Raw genomic sequence first — 19783 nt, 5'->3', positions numbered from 1 at the left:
AACTTAAAGTGGCTACCAAACACCAAAATAAATAAATAAAATTAGGCTCCTAAAAACTGCATCTTGCTGGCTCAGCATTTCTGCATTTTGGTACAAGTTCGTAACCACTTGCTCCGCGCCCCCCCCCCCCGGCAGATCAGTATCAGGCAGTGGAATCCTAAGAACAGTTTCCTGAGACTGTACCTCATTGAGCAGACCAGCTTGGGACTGCACTGTCAATAACCCAGGTTGCTCTGAGCTAGAATTTCATCCATCATTCTTCTTGGCTAGTGAATACAACAGTATTGTATGCCTCTGTCCTCAGATTTACTGGGAAATATCATTTTTGATCATTACAAAGAGACAACATGTAAGATGGTTGTGATTCGGAGTTGTTTGCCATGGAAATATCTGTTCATTTAATTTTTATCAGCAGGCAATCAGAGGTCATTTTGGGGGGGAACGCAGGGGAACGCAGTTCCCCCGGGTGAGGTGCAGGGGGGCGGGGCACATGACAAAGCCTGCTTCCGGCCGCCCCGCTTCCAGCCCTCATTCAGCCAGGAGGAGGCAGGAGGAGGGTAAGTTGCTTCCTCCCCGCCTCTCCCCACCCCTGGCTGCCTGGGGCCAGGGAGGGCCTTGGCGGGGCTTCCTCGCACTCCCGCTGGCCTTGCAGGTCCACTGCCGGGCCCCTGATGTCAGGGGGTGTGGCATATGCTAATGAGTTATGCTAATGAGTTCCCCTAGCTCTTTTTCTACGAAATGACCCCTGCAGGCAATATCCAGTGCACAGGATTGTTCAGTTCCTTGGAAATGGTGACCAGAGTGCTATCAAATTTGACAATGCATATATGGAATTTCTTACAAAATCCTCCCTGTAGACATGTGGCCTTAGCTAGGGATAAAATTTGGAACTTGTAAGCCGCTCAGAGACCCTTTGGGGTTGGAGCGGGGTAGAAATCGAAGATATAAATAAATAAATATAGAAGATATAGAAATATAGAAAATATAGAAACAAGCGAGCCCTGCCACCTGGGTGCCAGTAGGCAGCCCCAACCCTGTAGACATGTGGCCTTAGCTAGGGATAAAATTTGGAACTTGTAAGCCGCTCAGAGACCCTTCGGGGTTGGAGCGGGGTAGAAATCGAAGATATACATAAATATAGAAGAAGGCAAACTGTGGCACCAATTCTAAATATATAATAAGATGATTTTAGGAACAAATTGTGTATGTGTAAAGTGCCATCAAGTTGCAGCAGACTTAAGGTGACCCGATAGGTTTTCAAGGCAGGTGGATAAGCAGAGGTGGTTTGTCATTGCCTTCCTGTGGAAAATCTTCCTTGGTGGTCTCCCATCCAAATGCCCACCCTGCTCAGCTTCTGAGATCTGATGAGATCTGGCCACATTATACTATTTTACATCCCAAGAACAAATTACAGAACATATTTAAGCAAATAAACATTTGCTTAACTGTACCCTTTTATAGGAAACCAGCCAGGGAAGCAGTGGGGACTATTTGATATCACAGGTATGAAAGTAGTATTGGGGAAGGCTGGGAAACTGCAGGGAAATTAGCTGAATTGTTTGCCTCAGTCTTTGAGGCAGAAGATTCTGGAGAGATCTGTATCTAAACAATTGTTTTGGGACAATGCAACTAAAAGAAAAAAGTGCTGTAGAAATAGTTGACAAATTAATAATTAACAGTGCTAGGGCTGGATGGTAATCACCAACCTGAAAAGTACAGACTGTTCTTATAGCTATTTTGTTTTTGGAAGAATTATATTCTGCTCTTTTGAAGTCCATAACAATAATATACCCAATGCCAGTTAAAACCCAGGACAGTTAATTTAATTCTTATCTTCCCCTTCTGGTTATGACAGAACTACCTGAAAGCCACTTTCCAGTTTATTTAAAAGCAGTAAAATTGGAAGTTGCTGCACTTCTTCTAGCAATCCATTCTACAGTTGTGGCGCTACCGCTGAAAATGTTCATCCTCTCACAAAATTGAAAACATGTTTTTTGATGAGAGGGAACCAACAGTAAAGATAAAGTATGCCTTAATGTTTGCATGGGTCCATACCAGGAGAGGTGGTCCCTCAGACATATGAATCCTAGGTCATCAAGGGCTTTAAAGGTCATAATTCATATTGCCTTGTATTTTATACCTGTATTGTTTAAATCTCTTGTTAGCCATCTTGGACATCATTTGGTTGAAATACATTGTATAAAACTTCTAAACAAATAAAACTTTTTGGTACTTGTCTTTATTGATCAAGAGAAGTTCATAACAAATTTCAATGCTTGTCATGACAGAATAGTGTTCACAGTATGGGATCATCTTATAGGTGTTCTGAAGGAAACAACCATGTTTACTTTTGAATGCTTCTCAAGGACAGATCTTTCCTCCACAAATACTGGACTTCACTTCTTTCCATAGGCCTGTAGGGTAGCCAATCACTTGGAAGACACATTTGGAGTGGGAACTGAGGTTTCTCTTTTAGTGAACTCAGTATTTTAGGGATGGAGGGTTATAATTGCCCTAAAAGTCTTCTAGTCCGTTTATATAATCCCATAGAACATAATGAGAACTACTGAGAACTTGAAGCGTGACTTGAGTTCCTGGCTATGCCTGAATATGACAAAGGGATGGAATTGGAATAACATTTTTATTTGCTATCATGTCTAAAATGTTTTTTTTAACTGAAGAAAAATACATTTTTGGAGATTTTGAAAAGGGAATAGGTTAAACACACTCTAGCTTCTGCTGTTTTCTCTGTTCTAAGCATGTTGAGTGGAAGTTCTATAATGACGAGTGATGCCAGCATCCTGGTGGGGCTTGGGGATGATCTATAATTACAGGTCGTCTCTAGACTACAGAAATCAGTTCCCCTGGAGAAAATGGGTGCTCTGGAGGTGGATTCTATGGCATTGTACCTCGCTGAGGTCCCTGTCCTCTCCAGGCTCCAGCCCCAAATTTTCAGGAGTTTTCCCCAACCTGTTTCTGGCAATCTAGGGTTGCCAACCTCCAGCTGGGACCTGGAGATCTCCTGCTTTTACAACTGATCTCCAGCTGACAGAAATCAGCTTCCCTGGGGAAAATGGCTGCTTTGAAGGGTGGACTCTACGGCATTGTACCATGCTGAGGCCCCGCCCCTCCCTAAGCCCCACTCTCTCCTGAATCCACCCCCAAAGTCTCCAGGTATTTTCCAATCCAGACCTGGCAACCCTACCCGCCCCCATCCCCTGCCAGTGGCCAGGGGAGACCTGGCAACCGTAGCAAAGGCTCTTCTTGTACATATTACAGTTAGCTGGTAACTCAGTTTTTTCAGAGTTCCTAGTCTTGAGGGAAAAGTTCTAAATGTTTATACCTGGATGAATCTTTACATACATCCAAATGATCATGTGCAGATTTGGGTCAGAGCCTGCCTACTGCTGTTCTTCTTGCCCATGGCCATTCCAACTAATGTTGATTGATAGTGGGGAAAGGGTTTGTGTGATTAGTTTGCTTGTGAAATCTCCTGTATTTAGAATGTCAGTAATGGATAAAAATAATGACAGTGAAGAACTCCTTGTGCTATAGAGGCACATGACAAATGTAGGGAATAGTCTTTTACAAAAGTGGGGGAACCTTATTTGATGGATTCTCCAAGTGGGAGGGGGAATGTTTGAGTAACCCAATTCATGGGAGTCTCTCCTTTTCCAACTGCTGTAGAGGCTCCTGTGAATGTTCTCATATGTTTCTGGTTTTTTCTCCCCCTCTTTAGGAAAGCTTCAGAGGGATGCAGCTCTGATCAGAAGGCAGCTGTTGAGCTGAAGCAGCTCTGTCAGCATTGCTTCCATTCAGATCTTGCCCAGACTGCTGAGTTCAGAATAACGATGTCTCTGGGGCACTTAGCCAAGGGAGCCAGCCTAGATGACCTTATTGATACTTGCATTCATTCATTTGGTGAGTTAGGTGATTTGACTTTTTTCAGACTGTTTTGCTGTGGCATTTTAGGTAATTTATTGTGCAGTATGTTTGATAGATATATCAGTCAGAAGAGACTGACATTTTATTATTGCTCTTATTAATATTTGGTTTGATGCAAACATCATTATGTGAATATATTTCTATTTGTCTTTTGAGAGCTAAGAGTGATAACAGTATCAGTACTGCCCTTGCAGACCCTCACTAATGCACTAGAGTTATCAGTGTTTCTGGAATTATTTTATTTTCCCTCCCTTAAGATACAGAATCTGAATATACGTTAGGCACATAGATCATTCTTAATAAATGCATGCCCTTTCTGAACAGAGTTGAAATATTCAGATCCAGGTATTGTTTTGTATGCTGTCTTTAAAAAAAAATAAAGAAAGAAAGAAACTGGTTTCATAGCACAGCTAAATGAATGGTTATGGGAGAGGGGTGCTTGTTGTTTTAACACCAAAGAGAATAATTTAGTCTTTTTGTCAAGGGGAGAGAAGTGAAGTAAAAAATCTTGATGGAACAGCATTTAGCTAGCGTATGCATTATTCATGCTTTTTTTACTTCTTCAATGACAGTATACCTTTGAATAGATTTAGCACTTTAAAAGTATATTCTGAGTTACTTGTTTTAGCATATTATCTATTACATGTATTGCAGTTTACAATTCATTATATACACAAGGGCAAAATACCATTTAAAATAGGGATTCTGATAAGGACTTCTGAGTTTTCTCTACAGTATTGTTTGTATTGGTACTGCTTATGTTTTTGTATGCTATGGGCTGGATATGTCAGAATAAATGATCTATTTGTTCATGTCCCGTTTATGTCTGATAGATAACTATAAACACACAGTTGAAGGCCTGTATTATTCCAGTTGCAGTTAAATAAAATGCATTTTATCTCTGTGTGTGTGTAGGAGGAGAGGAATAAATGATGTCAAGCGCAAAAAATTGACCAAACTGTTCTTATTTTTGTCCATATGTGTGTGGCATAATACACTTTGATAGCTTTCTTTTCTGTGAGGTATTTGAAGGAGCTGAATAAGCTCAGCACTTACACAGCACTCCACCTTCTTGAATCAGGCACCAAACAATGACTAATCCTCCCAGCACTTCCAAAGGGAAGGCATGTGCTGTTGTTTATTTATGACAAAGCATTTACAAAACCAGATCCATATCTGGTGAAGAATTAAGGGTATGGGACTTGTAGTCATAGTTCCCAGTTCTTTGTTGCTGTACCAGAGGTATTGCATGGAATTATTGTATGTGTATACGTATGCCAATAAAGGCTAAATTAAACAAACAAATATGGAATTAATTTGTTTGTTTCTTCCATAATACTACTGAAAGACCAAGACCTCACACTTCCACAACTACAAATACAGTTTTGCTTTTATTCTTGATAAAGTATATTCAGCTAAATACAATGTTGATCTCAAGGCACTTACTCTGTTAGCATTCCTTTTGCAATTGTATTAAAATAGAAGCATCAAAAACAAACCATAATTTACGACTTGCAAAAATGATGTTTGTATGGAAGCAATTGCTATTGGTTTTGGTATGAATTTCCTTCCAGTCTTCTCATATGATCCTCTGTAGAGTTGTACTGTAGGTTTAGCCCCCATTAATTTGGTTGAGGTTACTTCCAAGTAAACTTGTGTAGAATCTGACTGCAGGCCATATCTGATTTGTCTAAATTGTTCTGGGGAAGAAAACAATATTTTACATATCAATTCTACAAATGCTCTTCAAAAACTGTATTTTCTTTTCTCTGTTGGTGTCACATTTTATTGGTATCTTCCCCAAATGAATTTGATTCATATCTAGCCATAATCTTATAGGTCTCAAACTGAGGCTAGTTTGTCAAATTCTTAACTAGTGACTATAGGAAACCTGATTTTTTAAATGGAAAACAAAAACAAAAAAGTGTATTGTCCAGCACATAATTGAAACAAACAGTGATGTTCCTCCAAAGCAGGTTAAATTTTATTTTAAGAACATCCATTGTGCTAAAAAGAAACTATCTTGGGACTTCCTACTAGTTTTGAAACAGCCATGAATTGAAGGTGGTAACACCAGATAAGGGTCTTAAGGAAACATCTTAGTTATTTTTGGAAACTATAAACATTGCATTGGCAATCAGTGGAGAACAAGGAATTTGCAGCTTTGTGCTCTGCTACTTCACATACAAGAAGCAGTTTCTATTGGGTTAATTAATGACATCAAATACCTGGTTATCTGGTGGATCTATTGTAGATTTGCTATTGGTGTAAAAATTACTTGGGATTCTTGCAATTCAGTTTTCAGCTGAATGTATACAGCCTTTGTTCTGGCATATTTCAGATAACATGATTCATTTTGATTGCTTTACTGCAGTTAAATGCTTGGCAAAAGAATGAATATTTAGTGATTTTGGTTGTAATACATTCAAGTGGTTAGCCGTGTTGGTCTGAAGCAACAGAACAAAGTTCTGCACACAAAAGCTTATACCCAGAATTAAACTTTGTCAGTCTTAAAGGTGCAACTGGACTCAAACTTTGTTCTGGTTGTGATACATTTATAGTCATTTGGACCAAAGCATGTCAGAAAGTAGATTATTTCTGCAGTATTTTAGGAGCTGGTTTATGTGAAAACCTAGTCTGGGTTTAAAATTAACCCTAAATCTAATATCCATACACTTCTGTTCCACTGAGTAGCTTACACAGCTCTGTTGTAAGATTTTTGGTATGTGTATATGAGAGAGAGAGATTCATTGAACTATCTCCAAAATTGCATTTGGTTTGGCTGTCTGAAAATAGCATGTTATGTGTAAGTCATAAATGGTTCACAAGGATTCAGAATTGCCAATTATTGCAATTTTGTATGTGCTGTCTTTTTGGATTGAGTTTGCAACTACCATTGTATGATATATGACACATGGCAAGGAATATGAGGTTGTCTTAACTTAACTCTCCTTAACTGGATATTTTGCCCTTTAGATCTCCATGGCAATTCTTATTTGGCTCTGCTAATCTAGGGTTTCCTTAAGAATGCTAAAGTCACTGGATCTCTCAACCATATCATTGAGGTAGATCAGGGAATTGGCAGAAAGCTACCAGCTGCTTGAACAAACGCAAACACTCAAGATTAAGCTTGCTTTCCTGTGCTGAGTGAAAGGAGATAACCTGGCTGTGTTTTTTTGAGGTGGCCTCCAATCAGTATATTCTGTTCAGGTGAGGTATATTTCCAGGTATCCTAAATTTTTGAATAGGTGGAGAATTAAAACCTTGAGAGGTCTTTAGTTTCAGAACCTTTGTCTCCTAGTGCATTTGGATTTCCAGGCTGTACTCATAATCAGCAGATTCCCTTTTAATAACACTTCATGTCTCATTATTTTCTCTGGAGTTCTTCTGCCAAGGAGAGTTGTTTTGCAACCATGACGTAGGTCTTATTTTGCACAGAATTGCGTAGGCTATTGGTGTGTCCTTATTTGGTTCCTGTGATCCGGAAATTTGGAGATATAACAGCAGTTATAGAGAACTTGTTTGGATTTTGGTTTGTTTGTTTGGAGGATTCTCACATCAAATGTATCATAAACCAATCATTTTTATTTGGTTTTAAATGCTATTTTACACATATATCAGTTCCTTTTTTTAAATTTGCTTTCAGTTTTTGGGAATAAAGACTGTTATAACCTTTTTAAAGTACTTCATGCCACATTGTTTGAGATATTCAGCATGGAAACTTAACAAACAGATTAGATATATTTGCAGGAAATCCACCAATTTCCCATATTGGAATTTAATTTTACTCATCTAGATCTTTAACAAATTGCTACAGTAAATTATGCAGTAGCAGTTAACATGTTTTGTACTGCATAAATGTGTACTTGATACAGGAGCAAACTACTTTCCCCCCTTCTATTTCTCTTTTAATCAGTATAATATGTGCCTTTTTCCTTCAAATGTATTAGTTATGACCCTGCACTGTACACATGACTCTGTTCCCAGTAAAAGTGTTTTAAGTGTTAAGATTTATTGTTTTGTATTAAAATGAGATTAATCTTTGTACATTTAACTCATCCTAGTGTACTTCTGTCAAAATGGCATAAAAGCTTTAATGTTGCTTGGCAACTGAAATGAAGCTAATGGGGAGATAATCACATTACAGGAACAGAAGTCTTCTTAGAGCCCTTTAGAATGCTAAACACTAATTTAGGTAACAAAAGATGATTTTGTTTAACTAACATAGAACAGCTTTCTGATAAATCAATATTTTCCATAGGAGAATTTCCTCCATGACTATGAAAGTTTAACTAAAATTTTAAAAAAACAGTTAAAAATTGAAAACCACAAACCACTGACTTTTTATGAAGGTACAGCTGTTGACGTTTGCTGAAGAATTTAATCTAATGTGATTTGATGAAACTGTTGGGAGGGAAATAGTCATTTTTAGTGTTTGGGGTCAAGTGGGTGACAAGTTTTGTGCCATCCCCAAAAACTTGTTGTGTGATTTTTCTGTGAACTAGCCAGAATGTATTTCTCATACTCTGTGCACGACATGATGCAGCAATATCAAAAGAGAGTCACAAAATGCTGGTCCAATTAACCTTTTTGTTGTTCTGGCTATGGCTTTACATTCTTTCATCATGATATCATTGTATCATATAGTAGGAGCGGAGCTTGGTCTCACAGTAGGTCAAGCCAAGAAAATAACTGCTTGGACTAATTCCAGTCTTGTTATTACCTATGGATGGTGGGTCATATCTACAGCTGGATTTAAAAAAAAACACGATGTAATGTACACAAAATACATTGAATGCTTAAAAGTGTTTATTGTTCTCATGCTTTCAGACACAGGTGCTATTTTACTTCTTTGGCTGTTACTGGTCCAGAATCAGTTATAATTAGGGTTGCCAACGTCAAGGTAGGGCCTGGAATTCTCTCAGATCTCCAGATTGCAGAGAACAGTTCTCCCAAAGGAAATGGCTGCTTCAAAGGGTGTCACATACCCACTGAAGTCCCTTTTCTCCCCAGGCTCTGTCCTCCTAGTCACCACCCCCAAATCTCCAGGAATTTCCTGAACTGGAGTTCGCATTCTAATAGCAATGCTTGAAATTGCTATTGTGATTTTTTGGTCAATTTTTGCATCATTTTAATTTAAAATGTTTCTTTTTGTATGTTAGATTCTTAACATTAGGAGAGTATCATTGAGAATAAAAATTACACAGGGAAAATGCAAGAGTCATTAATGACCTGGGAAAACCATGTATCAACCCTGCTACAATTGGTACTATTGGCATAAATAACAGAACACAGATTAATATATTTTGACTGCCCTTGATACAAATGAAATGTGTCAAGCTCGGTAGCAGAAATAACACAGTTTTGATAATGCTCTCTTAAACAATTGCTAGTATTAATGTAACATGTCCTGAGAATGATGTGAAGGTGCATTATGTTGTTTGTTATTAAAGATAAAGAGGACATGGCCTAGTCCGTGGTCAACCTGAGCATCTTAAAAGAAGAGTATATAAGTGTCATGTGCAAATTTAAAATTTATGATCAGTGCAATTTCAGAAATTTCTTGGTGAATTCAAATGCTAATCAAAGAGAGCCTGTAATGTCAGAGATCATGAAACACCATCTGAGAACCATATTTCAAAGGAAGGAGATTCTACTGTGAACCCTTATTTGGAGACTTGACATTTCACTACTCTTATGTTTGCATTGAGGAGGGAAGGCAGCATGGTATAGCTTGATCTTCTCAGATCTGAAAAGCTAAGCAGGGTTGGTACTTCGAACAGAGACCGCCAAGGAAGATTCTGCAGAGGAAGGCAGTGGCAAACCATCTCTTCCCTTGAAAGCCCCTTGCTGGGGTTGCCATAAGTTGGCTGCGACTTGATGTAACTTTATACACACACACGTGTTGTGTTATATCTTCAGTGCTACACAGTGTTAGGGCCTTTGGGCTTAGAATGTAAGGTGTATCTTATTCAAGATGCAAATTGTAAGCATGTTTAATATGGAAATACGTTATTCTGCAATAAACATGATTTACTTGTAAGTAGGTATGTTTAGGAATGGGGAAGGAGTGTGTCTTGATTGCTACTGTCCTGAAAACATACATCAAGCTTGTTTGATTTAGAAAGGGGGGGGGGGCTATGGTTTGTAAGTTGGCAATCATATAAGAAACTAGCCTCTATTATAATGTAATACAATGTGTACTTATATAAGACCTTTAAAGAAGAAAATAGGGCAGCCATCTTGTTATAATGTATCAAAGAGACTCTGGGTTTCTGAATGAGAGACCACTGAATTTTTATAATAATAGGTCACTCACATTATCTTTTTACATTGCAATGGAATTTATTTCAAAGCAGTATAACTATATATCACATTTAAATGCAACTTCCTAAGCAACATTCTATAGTATTAATGCCTACAGATTTTACCCCATTTAGCATTTATTTAGTGGTTTCTTTTTTTCCTCCCCCCCCCTTTCGTTTAGCAGGGTGTGTGGTTTCTCTCACAGGTATGCAAACGGAAATGTGAGTGAGTCTTCTAAGTCTTTCTGCTTGTTAAGACTAAAAGAAATTGAACATACTTTTAGTATATGTTAAAAAATGCAAGCACTGCTCCTCGTAGAGTCAACTTTTTAAAAATGCAAGTTGTTAGTTATACTCTAATGTTCAGATGAAAACAATGAATTTGATCCAAACTTCCACGAATTGAAAGAGTTTATGCAAGCTAGACTTGACTACAAAGCGGGCCTAACAGAAGAGCCACGCAGATTGCCAAACCAAAAGTGCACAGCTTGAAGACCTCTCCTTATCATTGATACCTCGGGGTGCTTGCCAGCCCTAAACCACCTCAACCTTTGCTCATCCTGCTTACCCAGTTAAGGCCTAACCAGCTTACACCAGGCCTATTTAAATCTCATTCCCCCCCCCCGGCCCAGGAGGAGCAGGCAAAAAAGCCCCCCCCCGGCCTATTAGAGTGGGCCCCCAGAAATTCCTGCTTGACTCCACAACCAGCTAATCCCAGTCCTTTGCTCTGCTTGTGCAGAAGAAAACATTTAACCTAATTCCACTTTTGTACTACATTCCCCCCCCCCAATGTCCTTGAACCTTAGGGAAGTCACTTTTTCCAGTCACTAAATTGCACACTTGCACAATTGTGTTCCTGTAGTTTTTAGAAATCATTTTGTAAGTGCTAATGGAGTTTATTAGAGTCAACATTGTGGTCGGAAGAGCTCAGTTAGCACTTAAAATTATTTCTGGAGGTGTACTTAGAAGATTCACAACCTTGCTTAGTATGCTCCTGTGGTTTTACTAAGGGTCAGGAAACCTTGGGGGAAGCTGTGAGAGTGCATTTGCCAAGGTCCCTAAATTTCAAGAGAGCACACTTGTGCACTCTTGGAGCACTTAGAATTTTTTTCTTCAGCGTCTGTTATCTCTGCAGAAATTGGGGGTGGGTGGGTTATAAAGAACTCTATATTAGCTTAGGCTCCTTTTCGGAAGTTATATTGAATGAGATTTGGTCACATGAACCATCCAATAGAATAGCATCTCTAAACTGATTAGACCAGATTTTGCGATTCGGTATTGGAATCTCTGTTCTCCCTATCAGAATACTTTTATCACTATGTGGCCGTCCCAGTGGGTATATACTCTGAATAAATAGCACATCCCAGGCAGTCCACTTAAAATGTATCAAGCAAAGAAAGTTTTATTCCTTGCATTTAAGAGTTATTGGCCCAACTTCAAGGAGATAACCCATGGATAGTAGCCATAAATATACCCCCCTCCCAGAAACAGATTGTTGATTTTGTGCTTAGCAGATGTGTATTGATGAAGACCAACAAAATTTCCAGGGTATAAGCTTTTGAGAGCTAAAGCTCCCTTATACCCTGGAAATCTTATTGGTCTTTAAGGTCCTACTGGACTCAAATCTAGCTCTTCTATGGCAGACCAATATGGTTACCTACCTGAAACTATCTACAAGGCTAGGACTTCTTTCCTGTGCAGTTTCATCTCTGCTGCAGAACTCAACTCTTTCTTTATGGGTGGTGGCCAAAGAGGTCCCAGGAGTCAGATGGCCTCTCTCCAGTTCTAAATGCTGGCCCTCCTCTGTCCTGGAAATAGGTTGCCAAGATAACAATTGGCTAGCAAGACCAACATTCAAAATTACATTGAAAAGGTTCCCCCCAAAACAACAATTAAGAGATCAAAATGTAGTTCATTTATACATACTATCTTCCACCATGTTTGGAATGTGATATGACAGGAACATCTACTGATTCTTGCACTTATTCTTGCTGATTCTTGGACTGATATATATTTTAAAGAGTACCTCTCCCTGTGTGATTGCACTCAACTTTCAAGGTCATCTTTAAAAGCTGTTGCTTCCATTATCAGTTATATGAAGCAGGATTTTATCAGTTGTTACCCTCTAAGGAATAACTTCCCCACACCTGGAGTTCCAGCAACATTTCTCTTTTCTTGGTTTTAGAGGCCTCTATAAGGTATTTAGCTTGATGGAATAATAGGACCCAACTTTCATTTTTGCTGCTATTCCTGCCCCCCTCCCAAATATTTATGTTTGTTTCTGTTGCTTTATGCTATAGAGGATTTGTGATAACTAAGGTTGGGAAAGGAGGAATATAAATGTTATATGTGAATAGTAATGCAGCTTGAAAATCTGTTTCCTCTTAAATGCATGCATAGTTTTTAAAGCTGCAAGTCTAATATATAGTTTGCTAATTTAATATTTTTCTTCATTAATACTTATAATGAGCGGTTTTGCTTGCTTGTCTCACACTTAGCAGCATTTAAAAGCTATTTGTCACAAAAATACATTTAACCCATTTGAGAGGGATTTATTTTGTTTTAAACTAACAAGGAACTTCCATTTCTACTTACGTTAGCATTTCAGTTTATATGAAATTACAATCTTTGGCCACAAACCACAAAACTGTAAATAGTTATTTGCACTCACAAATGTCCTGGTTTTAGTGTATGCACTAGGGGATTGTATACAACAGATAAGTATAATGCAGAATGACAAAGTGAATGTATTATACCTTGGGGAAATTTTCTGCCTAGGATGGGGTAGAACAGAGGTTTCTTTAAAGGATCATTATTTTATGTGGTTTATTTATAGACTAGCTTTCAACTAAAAAATTTCCAAGGTGGCTTGCACCTTACTTACTAAAATGCAATAAAATCATGTCAAAAAGACTAAGGTGATCTTTATGTAGTGGTGGTGTTCAGCTCAGCAGCTAAATAACAGATTTTTGATATAGACAAGTCAGCTGGTCTATCCTGCTGCCCCCTTCTTTTAGTAATATTGTCCTGCTTTTGACATTCAGCCTCTGCTTAAGTGCTTTGTTGGAGACAAGCTATCAGGTTGGCCTACTCTTCTGATAGCTCTAAAGAGAAATGTAACATTTATTAAAGAGTTTCTAGATCCCATGATCTTTTTTTGAGTAATAACATGCATCTGTTTGTGAAATTGCTGTTACTGCTGTAACACATTTCTTTGACTGGGGTATTGCTAGGAGGGCCTATGGAGCAGACCACCAACCAGGTACCATAAAAAGAGGTCATCCTTCCTTCTCATGTTTAGAATCACCCATACTTGATCTACTGAACAGAGATGAGGTGAACAGAATACCAGCTTGGAATTCTCCACTGGACTCACAGGGACTTGACCTTCTAACCACTTTAGCCCTTTTCCTTTAAATCCTATACTGTGAGATCACACCCATGCATGTCTTACACCATTTGATTGATTCTTCTTCTAGTTGAGGTATTGTGAAAATCTGAAGGAATGCTAGCTACCCCCTAACCCTTACTTAGCTGGCACCATGGAGCTTTCAGTCATGTGCCAGTTCTTCGACTTAAGCATCATTTCAGTCCTGGCGTCTTTCAGTAAGCCATCCTACCACAAGGAGTGTGACAGTAGGTTAACTGAATCTTGAAAGCTGACCAGGAAGTGTGTCAAAAGGTTTTTTTTATAATATTTCTGTTAACAATCAGCTGATTGACATTCATTTTCAGATTCAGAAGGAAATCTGTGTAAAAATTCCCAGCTGCTGAAGGTAACATTGACCATGCACAGATTTATCATCTCCTCCACTGAGATGCTGCAAAAATTAATTGATCTATATCCTTTTAAATGCTTACAGTTAATGCATAAAATACAATACCCAGAGGATTTAGAAGTGGTATGCCAACAGAATACTTGGATATCTTGGACACGACTAAACAAATTATATAACTGTTTCTGGTGGAAAGAAATTATTCTGGTGGTGTTTTCCAATATATGATTTTAACCTAATATTCAGTGCCTATGTAATAACTTGTTTTTGAACATCTGAATATTATAGAGGTGTAGGAGCTTTATTTTTTGTTTACTAATTGACAAATTTTAGCAGACAGCAGGTACCTTTTCCTGAATGAAAGATTCCTGTTTCTCTTGCAGAGTTTGCCAAAACTGCTAGTTGCTGTCACTTTCAGTCATGCTTGAATCAAGTCATTCCACAAGACTTTGTGGTTATCTTTGTTCCTTCTTCTCCAGAAGCTGCATGTAGGTCAGGCAGCTCAGCTTCTTAATACCATTTTTAACTACTGATTGAATTTGTCAACCCGTTCTTGTTAATTCTTTCTAAATAACACCAAACCTTAGAGTATATGTGAAGTATGGCACATATTTAGATGTTATTCTTTTTTGTGCTGTGAGTTTGGGAGTGGTCCTCTGGCTATCATGCTTTCTCCTCCCGCTCCTTCCATTCTCTTTAGTGTTTGAGAGATCTCATGGTAAATTCAATTTAAAAGGAGAGAACTCACAGTTACTTGAAAGCAGGATGTCTTGGTTTGCACATGTGGCACATTATCTTCTGTGCAGTGAAGGAGTGGGATGAGAGCATGTGAACTTGAGGCCTACTTATGTGCAGAACTGTGGGAATAATATTGAAACAGGCCTTATGCTCCCAACCAAAACGGTTTGGAGTTCATTTTGTTGTTCAGTCGCACAGTCGAGTCTGACTCTTCGCGACCCCATGGACTAGATCCCGCCAGGCCTTCCTGTCTTCCGCTGTCCTCTGAAGTTTGCTCAGTTTCATGTTCGTTGCATCGATGACACTGTCCAACCATCTCATCCTTTGCCGTCCCCGTCTTCTTTGACCTTCAATCTTTCCCAGCATCAGGGTCTTCTCCAGTGAGTGCTCCCTTCTCATTTGGTGGCCAAAGTATTTGAGCTTCAGTTTCATTATCTGGCCTTCCAGGGAACAGTCAGGGTTGATTTCTTTGAGGATTGACTGATTTGATCTCCTTGCAGTCCAAGGAACTCTCAAGAGTCTTCTCCAGCACCATAGTTCAAAAGAATCTATTCTTCGGCACTCGGCCTTCCTTATAGTCCAACTCTCGCAGCCATACATGACTACTGGGAATACCATTGCTTTGACCATGCGGACTTTTGTTGGCAGGGTGATGTCTCTACTTTTTATCATGCTGTTTAGGTTCGCCATCGCTTTCCTCCCAAGGAGCAGGCGTCTTTTAATTTCATGGCTGCAGTCACAGTCTGCGGTGATCTGGGATCCCAGGAACGTGAAGTCTGTCACTACTTCCACAGCTTCCCCTTCTATTTGCCAAGGAGTGATGGGGCCGGATGCCATGATCTTAGTTTTTTTGATGTTGAGCTTCAAGCCCACTTTTGCGCTCTCCTCTTTTACTCTGAGCAAGAGGCTCTTTAGGTCCTCTTCACTTTCTGCCATTAGAGTGGTATCGTCTGCATATCTGAGGTTGTTGATCTTTTCCCCAGCAATCTTAATTCCCGCTTGTGATTCATCCAGGCCAGCATTTCGCATGATGTACTCTGCATATATATTAAATAAGCAAGGTGACAGTATACATCCTTGTCGTACTCCTTTTCCTATGCTGAACCAATCAGTTGTTCCGTATCCGGTTCTAACTGTCGCTTCTTGGCCCTTATACAGGTTTCTCAAGAGACATGTGAGGTGGTCTGGTACTCCCATCTCTTTAAGGACCTGCCATAGTTTGTTGTGATCCACACAGTCAAAAGCTTTAGCATAGTCAATGAAGCAGAAGTAGATATTTTTCTGGTACTCTCTTGCTTTTTCCATAATCCAGCGAATGTTGGCAATTTGATCTCTAGTTCCTCTACCTCTTCGAAACCCCGCTTGTACTTCTGGTAGTTCTCTATCCACGTACTGTTGAAGCCTAGCTTGTAGGATCTTGAGCATGACCTTGCTAGCGTGTGATATGAGTGCAATTGTGCGATAGTTTGAACATTCCTTGGCATTGCCCTTCTTTGGGATTGGAATGTATACTGATCTTTTCCAATCCTGTGGCCACTGTTGCGTTTTCCAAATTTGCTGGCAAATAAAACACCAGATCCAGATGCTAGTCATCCTGATTTTCAATTTCTATTTAACCATCTTCTGTAATATCCTGAAATATTCCTATACAGTTCTCTTGCTTGCTGACTTGAAGTCACTGATTTGATATTGGCTGGATAAAGCAAAATAAAAGTATATTAAATAATAATTTAAAAGGTGTTGTGAGGATGTTGGAAGATAATTGGTCTCGATAATTAAGTATTTGTAGTGTACCCATTTATGTACTATTCTAAAATATAATCATTGGTGCAGACTCTAATTTTTATCACCTCCCCATCCTTTTATTCAAAATGATGTTTCATCGTATCATAAATCTCAGTTCATCCTGCCTATATATAATACTTTATTTAGTTAAATCATCTGTGTGTGTGTGTGAGTGCTGTTTCATTTTGTACATTAAAATGACCAGGAAGGACTCCATAATTTTTTCTCTGTGTCTTTAAAGCCCTTTCCAGCTATGACTCAGCATATTTTGCTGATTTCCCCCCCCCCCAAAGATATTTTAAGAAAGCCTAATGCAAGGAGGTCTGAATCAGTGGAATATTTTTGAGGGCCTATGTGGGTGGGAAGAAATACAAATTTGACCAGAAGAAAGGTTTGTTGGCTTTATTTACTACACTGGAGATAAAATGTATTTTTGTTTTGTTCAGTATTAAACTCTAAGCCTTCAAGGTAATTCTGAATGGAAGATGAAATAGCCACACTTCTCATTATTAAACCTTGGTCTTAATCCTCAAAATGTCTTTTTGACCAGAAGTCTCTTCTTACATGGGGTTTTCTGTCCATGGGGTCGCGAAGAGTCGGACTCGACTGTGCGACTGACTGTGTGACTGAACAACAACTCTTCTTACAAATGGCCCACTATACTGTGATCATGATCAATGCTCCTTCTGAGCTGTGGAGTCTTGTGAGCAAAAATTCTACTTTATGAGCTGCTGGCATTAAAGTTGTGAGCGAGCGATTTGGCTACTGCATACATTAGTTTGCTCTGGAGCCAACCTTCCTGAGCTGAGACAAAAATGTGTGAGCTGGAGGCTAAAAAACTGTGAGCTAGCTCACACTAACTCAGCTTAGAGGGAAGACTGGTCATGATCCCACCAAAGTGATGCACTTTGAGATCCTGTTACCTTTTAGCGGTATAAAGGGTCTAAAAACTTATTCTTGAAACTGCTATATTCTAATTCAGTAGCGTGGTTCCTTTCACAGAGAACTTACTGTACTGTAATTAGGAGCTAGTCACGTATTTACTGTTGGAACAAAGTGATTCTCGGAATCTTAACCATTTTCAGTTTCTGTTATATAGCAAGGATGTGTACAGAATACTTTTCTTTTTACTGCAAAGGTAACTAGTCCTCTTTACTTTGAATGGATTTAACCCAAATTAACATTTTGCTAGCACAATCAATTGTTGCAGTTGTAAGTATCAGACAATTCTGATAATACAATATTTAGAAATGTATTTACATACTATTCTCCTTTGTCCTTCTAAGATACTTTAAAATTTTTGTGAAAAAAGTTAACTGAGTAGCAAAATATTATTTTCTTAATTTCAGCAGTTTGTCCCTGTTAGGGTTTTCAGATGAGATTTTGTGAACTTTTAGTGTTCTGTAGCCTGCTGACATACTTTCCTTAACAGCTGCCTACATACCTGGATGCTTTGGAAAACAATTCTTCTTTGACTTGCCATAAGATATGCTACCTTGTAAGGTAAGAACACTTTTTTGTTTTTTATGTATGACTTAGTAAATAAAACATGAGTTGTTAAAAGTTGTTGCCATTTATTAGTATTATGAAAAAAGCAACAACACGAATACAACTCTCTTCTCCCCCTGCTTTCCAATCTTTATTGTGAGTATTATGTGAAGAGGAGGAGGAGCTCTTTCAAGAACTGCCCTTTTAATGACAGCTCTTGTCAGAACTATGGCTTGCCCAAGGTCACCCAGCAGCTGCAAGTGGAGGAGTGGGGAATCAAACCAGTTCTCCCATATTAGAGTCCGCACACTTAACCACTATACCAAGCTGGCTCTTGTGAATGTGTAGTGTTGTGAATGTCTCAGACACCTATTAGACAGCACCTATGACAATGTTGGTGCTTATACCAAGGAAAAATTCCATTGTCCACATTATTTTGTAAAGTTTTGAAGAAATTTAATGTTGTGTGTGTTAGAGGCTGCATTGGGTGTCATTGGTGCTACTGGGTCATTCATTTAGTGCAGGGACAGGCAACCATTTTAGCATGGGTGCTGAAAAAATATGTGAGTTCTACTTGTGAAGGTCTTGGCATACCAGCAAGCTAAAGAGGATGGGAAGATGAACGCTTTGTTTTGCCAAATACAGTGCATATGTTTTCACAAATCCAGTTTTTGTTTCAGCTGGAAGAATGTCATTATGAAACATCGGTGGCTTTACCTTCAATATGGTCAATTAGGAATGAACTGCAAAGGATAAAAATACCAGTGTAATATCTTGTTCTAAAGGATATATATGAAGAGGGTCTTATTGGGACATGAGGGCACAAGCTCATCTTCAAACGTTCAATCCCAGAACTACCAAATTCTAACATTAAAAAATTGCTGCTCTACAAGGGCGAACTCCTCAGAATCCTGCTGGCCTGTGCCCTGTCCAGCTGGTATTGTGGCTGTGGGTCATACCTGCTCTAAAATATACCTTGCTTTCAGGCACACCAAGCTTGTCTGTGAGTGAGTGTAGAGAGGCCGTATAGCTCCTTCTTTATGCTTCCTCCTTTGGGTAGAAGGTCAGGCCCCCTAGTGAGGGAGGAATAGTTGAAAATTGGTGTAACCTTATATATGAGTACCAGCACCTTTCTTTTTCTTTTTTACCCTCCCCCCTTGTGTATGTGAGTAATTTATACATAATATTTTACTCCTTGGTTATAGTACCTAATAAGTATTTTTAAATTACATCACAATTGAATAGAAATTTTGTTTGTACTAATGAATTAAAGATAAATTCACTTTGTAGTCACTTATGGTGTATAGTTGTAAAAATGCAAGTGAAAACCTATCTCTTGTTCCCATCAGGTACTGGATAACAGAATTCTGGATCATGTTCAAAACAGATTCTAATCTTACTAATGCTGTGGAGGAATTTCAGGAACTGGTGAGAACTAATGGTGAGGAGTTACACTGTCGCCTAATTGACACATCTCAAATGTGAGTGTCAAGGTCTTAATATGTTGGAAGAAAAACAATTTTGCAAAATGTAATACATGGTTTGTGATTACAAATAAGACTATTTCTTTGTTCCATTTAAGACAGTTCGTGACAAATTTCTATTCAAATTCTTTGAATCACTTACACCTGTGTTAGATTACAAACTCATGGGCACATCATCATGTGGCTGGCATTTTATTTATGTTTGTTTTTGTGGAATGGCTTGTCCAGTGGTTTCATAACAAATGATTTGTACCCCTGTTCT

The 19783-nt window shown here is 38.8% G+C and overlaps 1 protein-coding gene across 1 annotated transcript in view; it reads left to right on the top strand.

Moving 5' to 3' along the window:
• The window catches only part of RASGRP1 (RAS guanyl releasing protein 1), a 97283-nt gene that overhangs the window by 31566 nt on the left and 45934 nt on the right, over positions 1-19783 (top strand). The window contains exons 2-5 of the mRNA XM_015421353.1: positions 3740-3921; positions 13986-14091; positions 17990-18052; positions 19387-19518. Coding sequence (XP_015276839.1) covers positions 3740-3921; positions 13986-14091; positions 17990-18052; positions 19387-19518 — 483 coding nt within the window. The remainder of the gene's footprint in view (positions 1-3739; positions 3922-13985; positions 14092-17989; positions 18053-19386; positions 19519-19783) is intronic.

The sequence above is a fragment of the Gekko japonicus genome, unplaced genomic scaffold, assembly GCF_001447785.1.
Source record: "Gekko japonicus isolate JY-2015 unplaced genomic scaffold, Gekko_japonicus_V1.1 scaffold581, whole genome shotgun sequence".
NCBI classification, from domain to species: domain Eukaryota; kingdom Metazoa; phylum Chordata; class Lepidosauria; order Squamata; family Gekkonidae; genus Gekko; species Gekko japonicus.
This window is presented reverse-complemented; position numbering and strand designations above follow the sequence as displayed.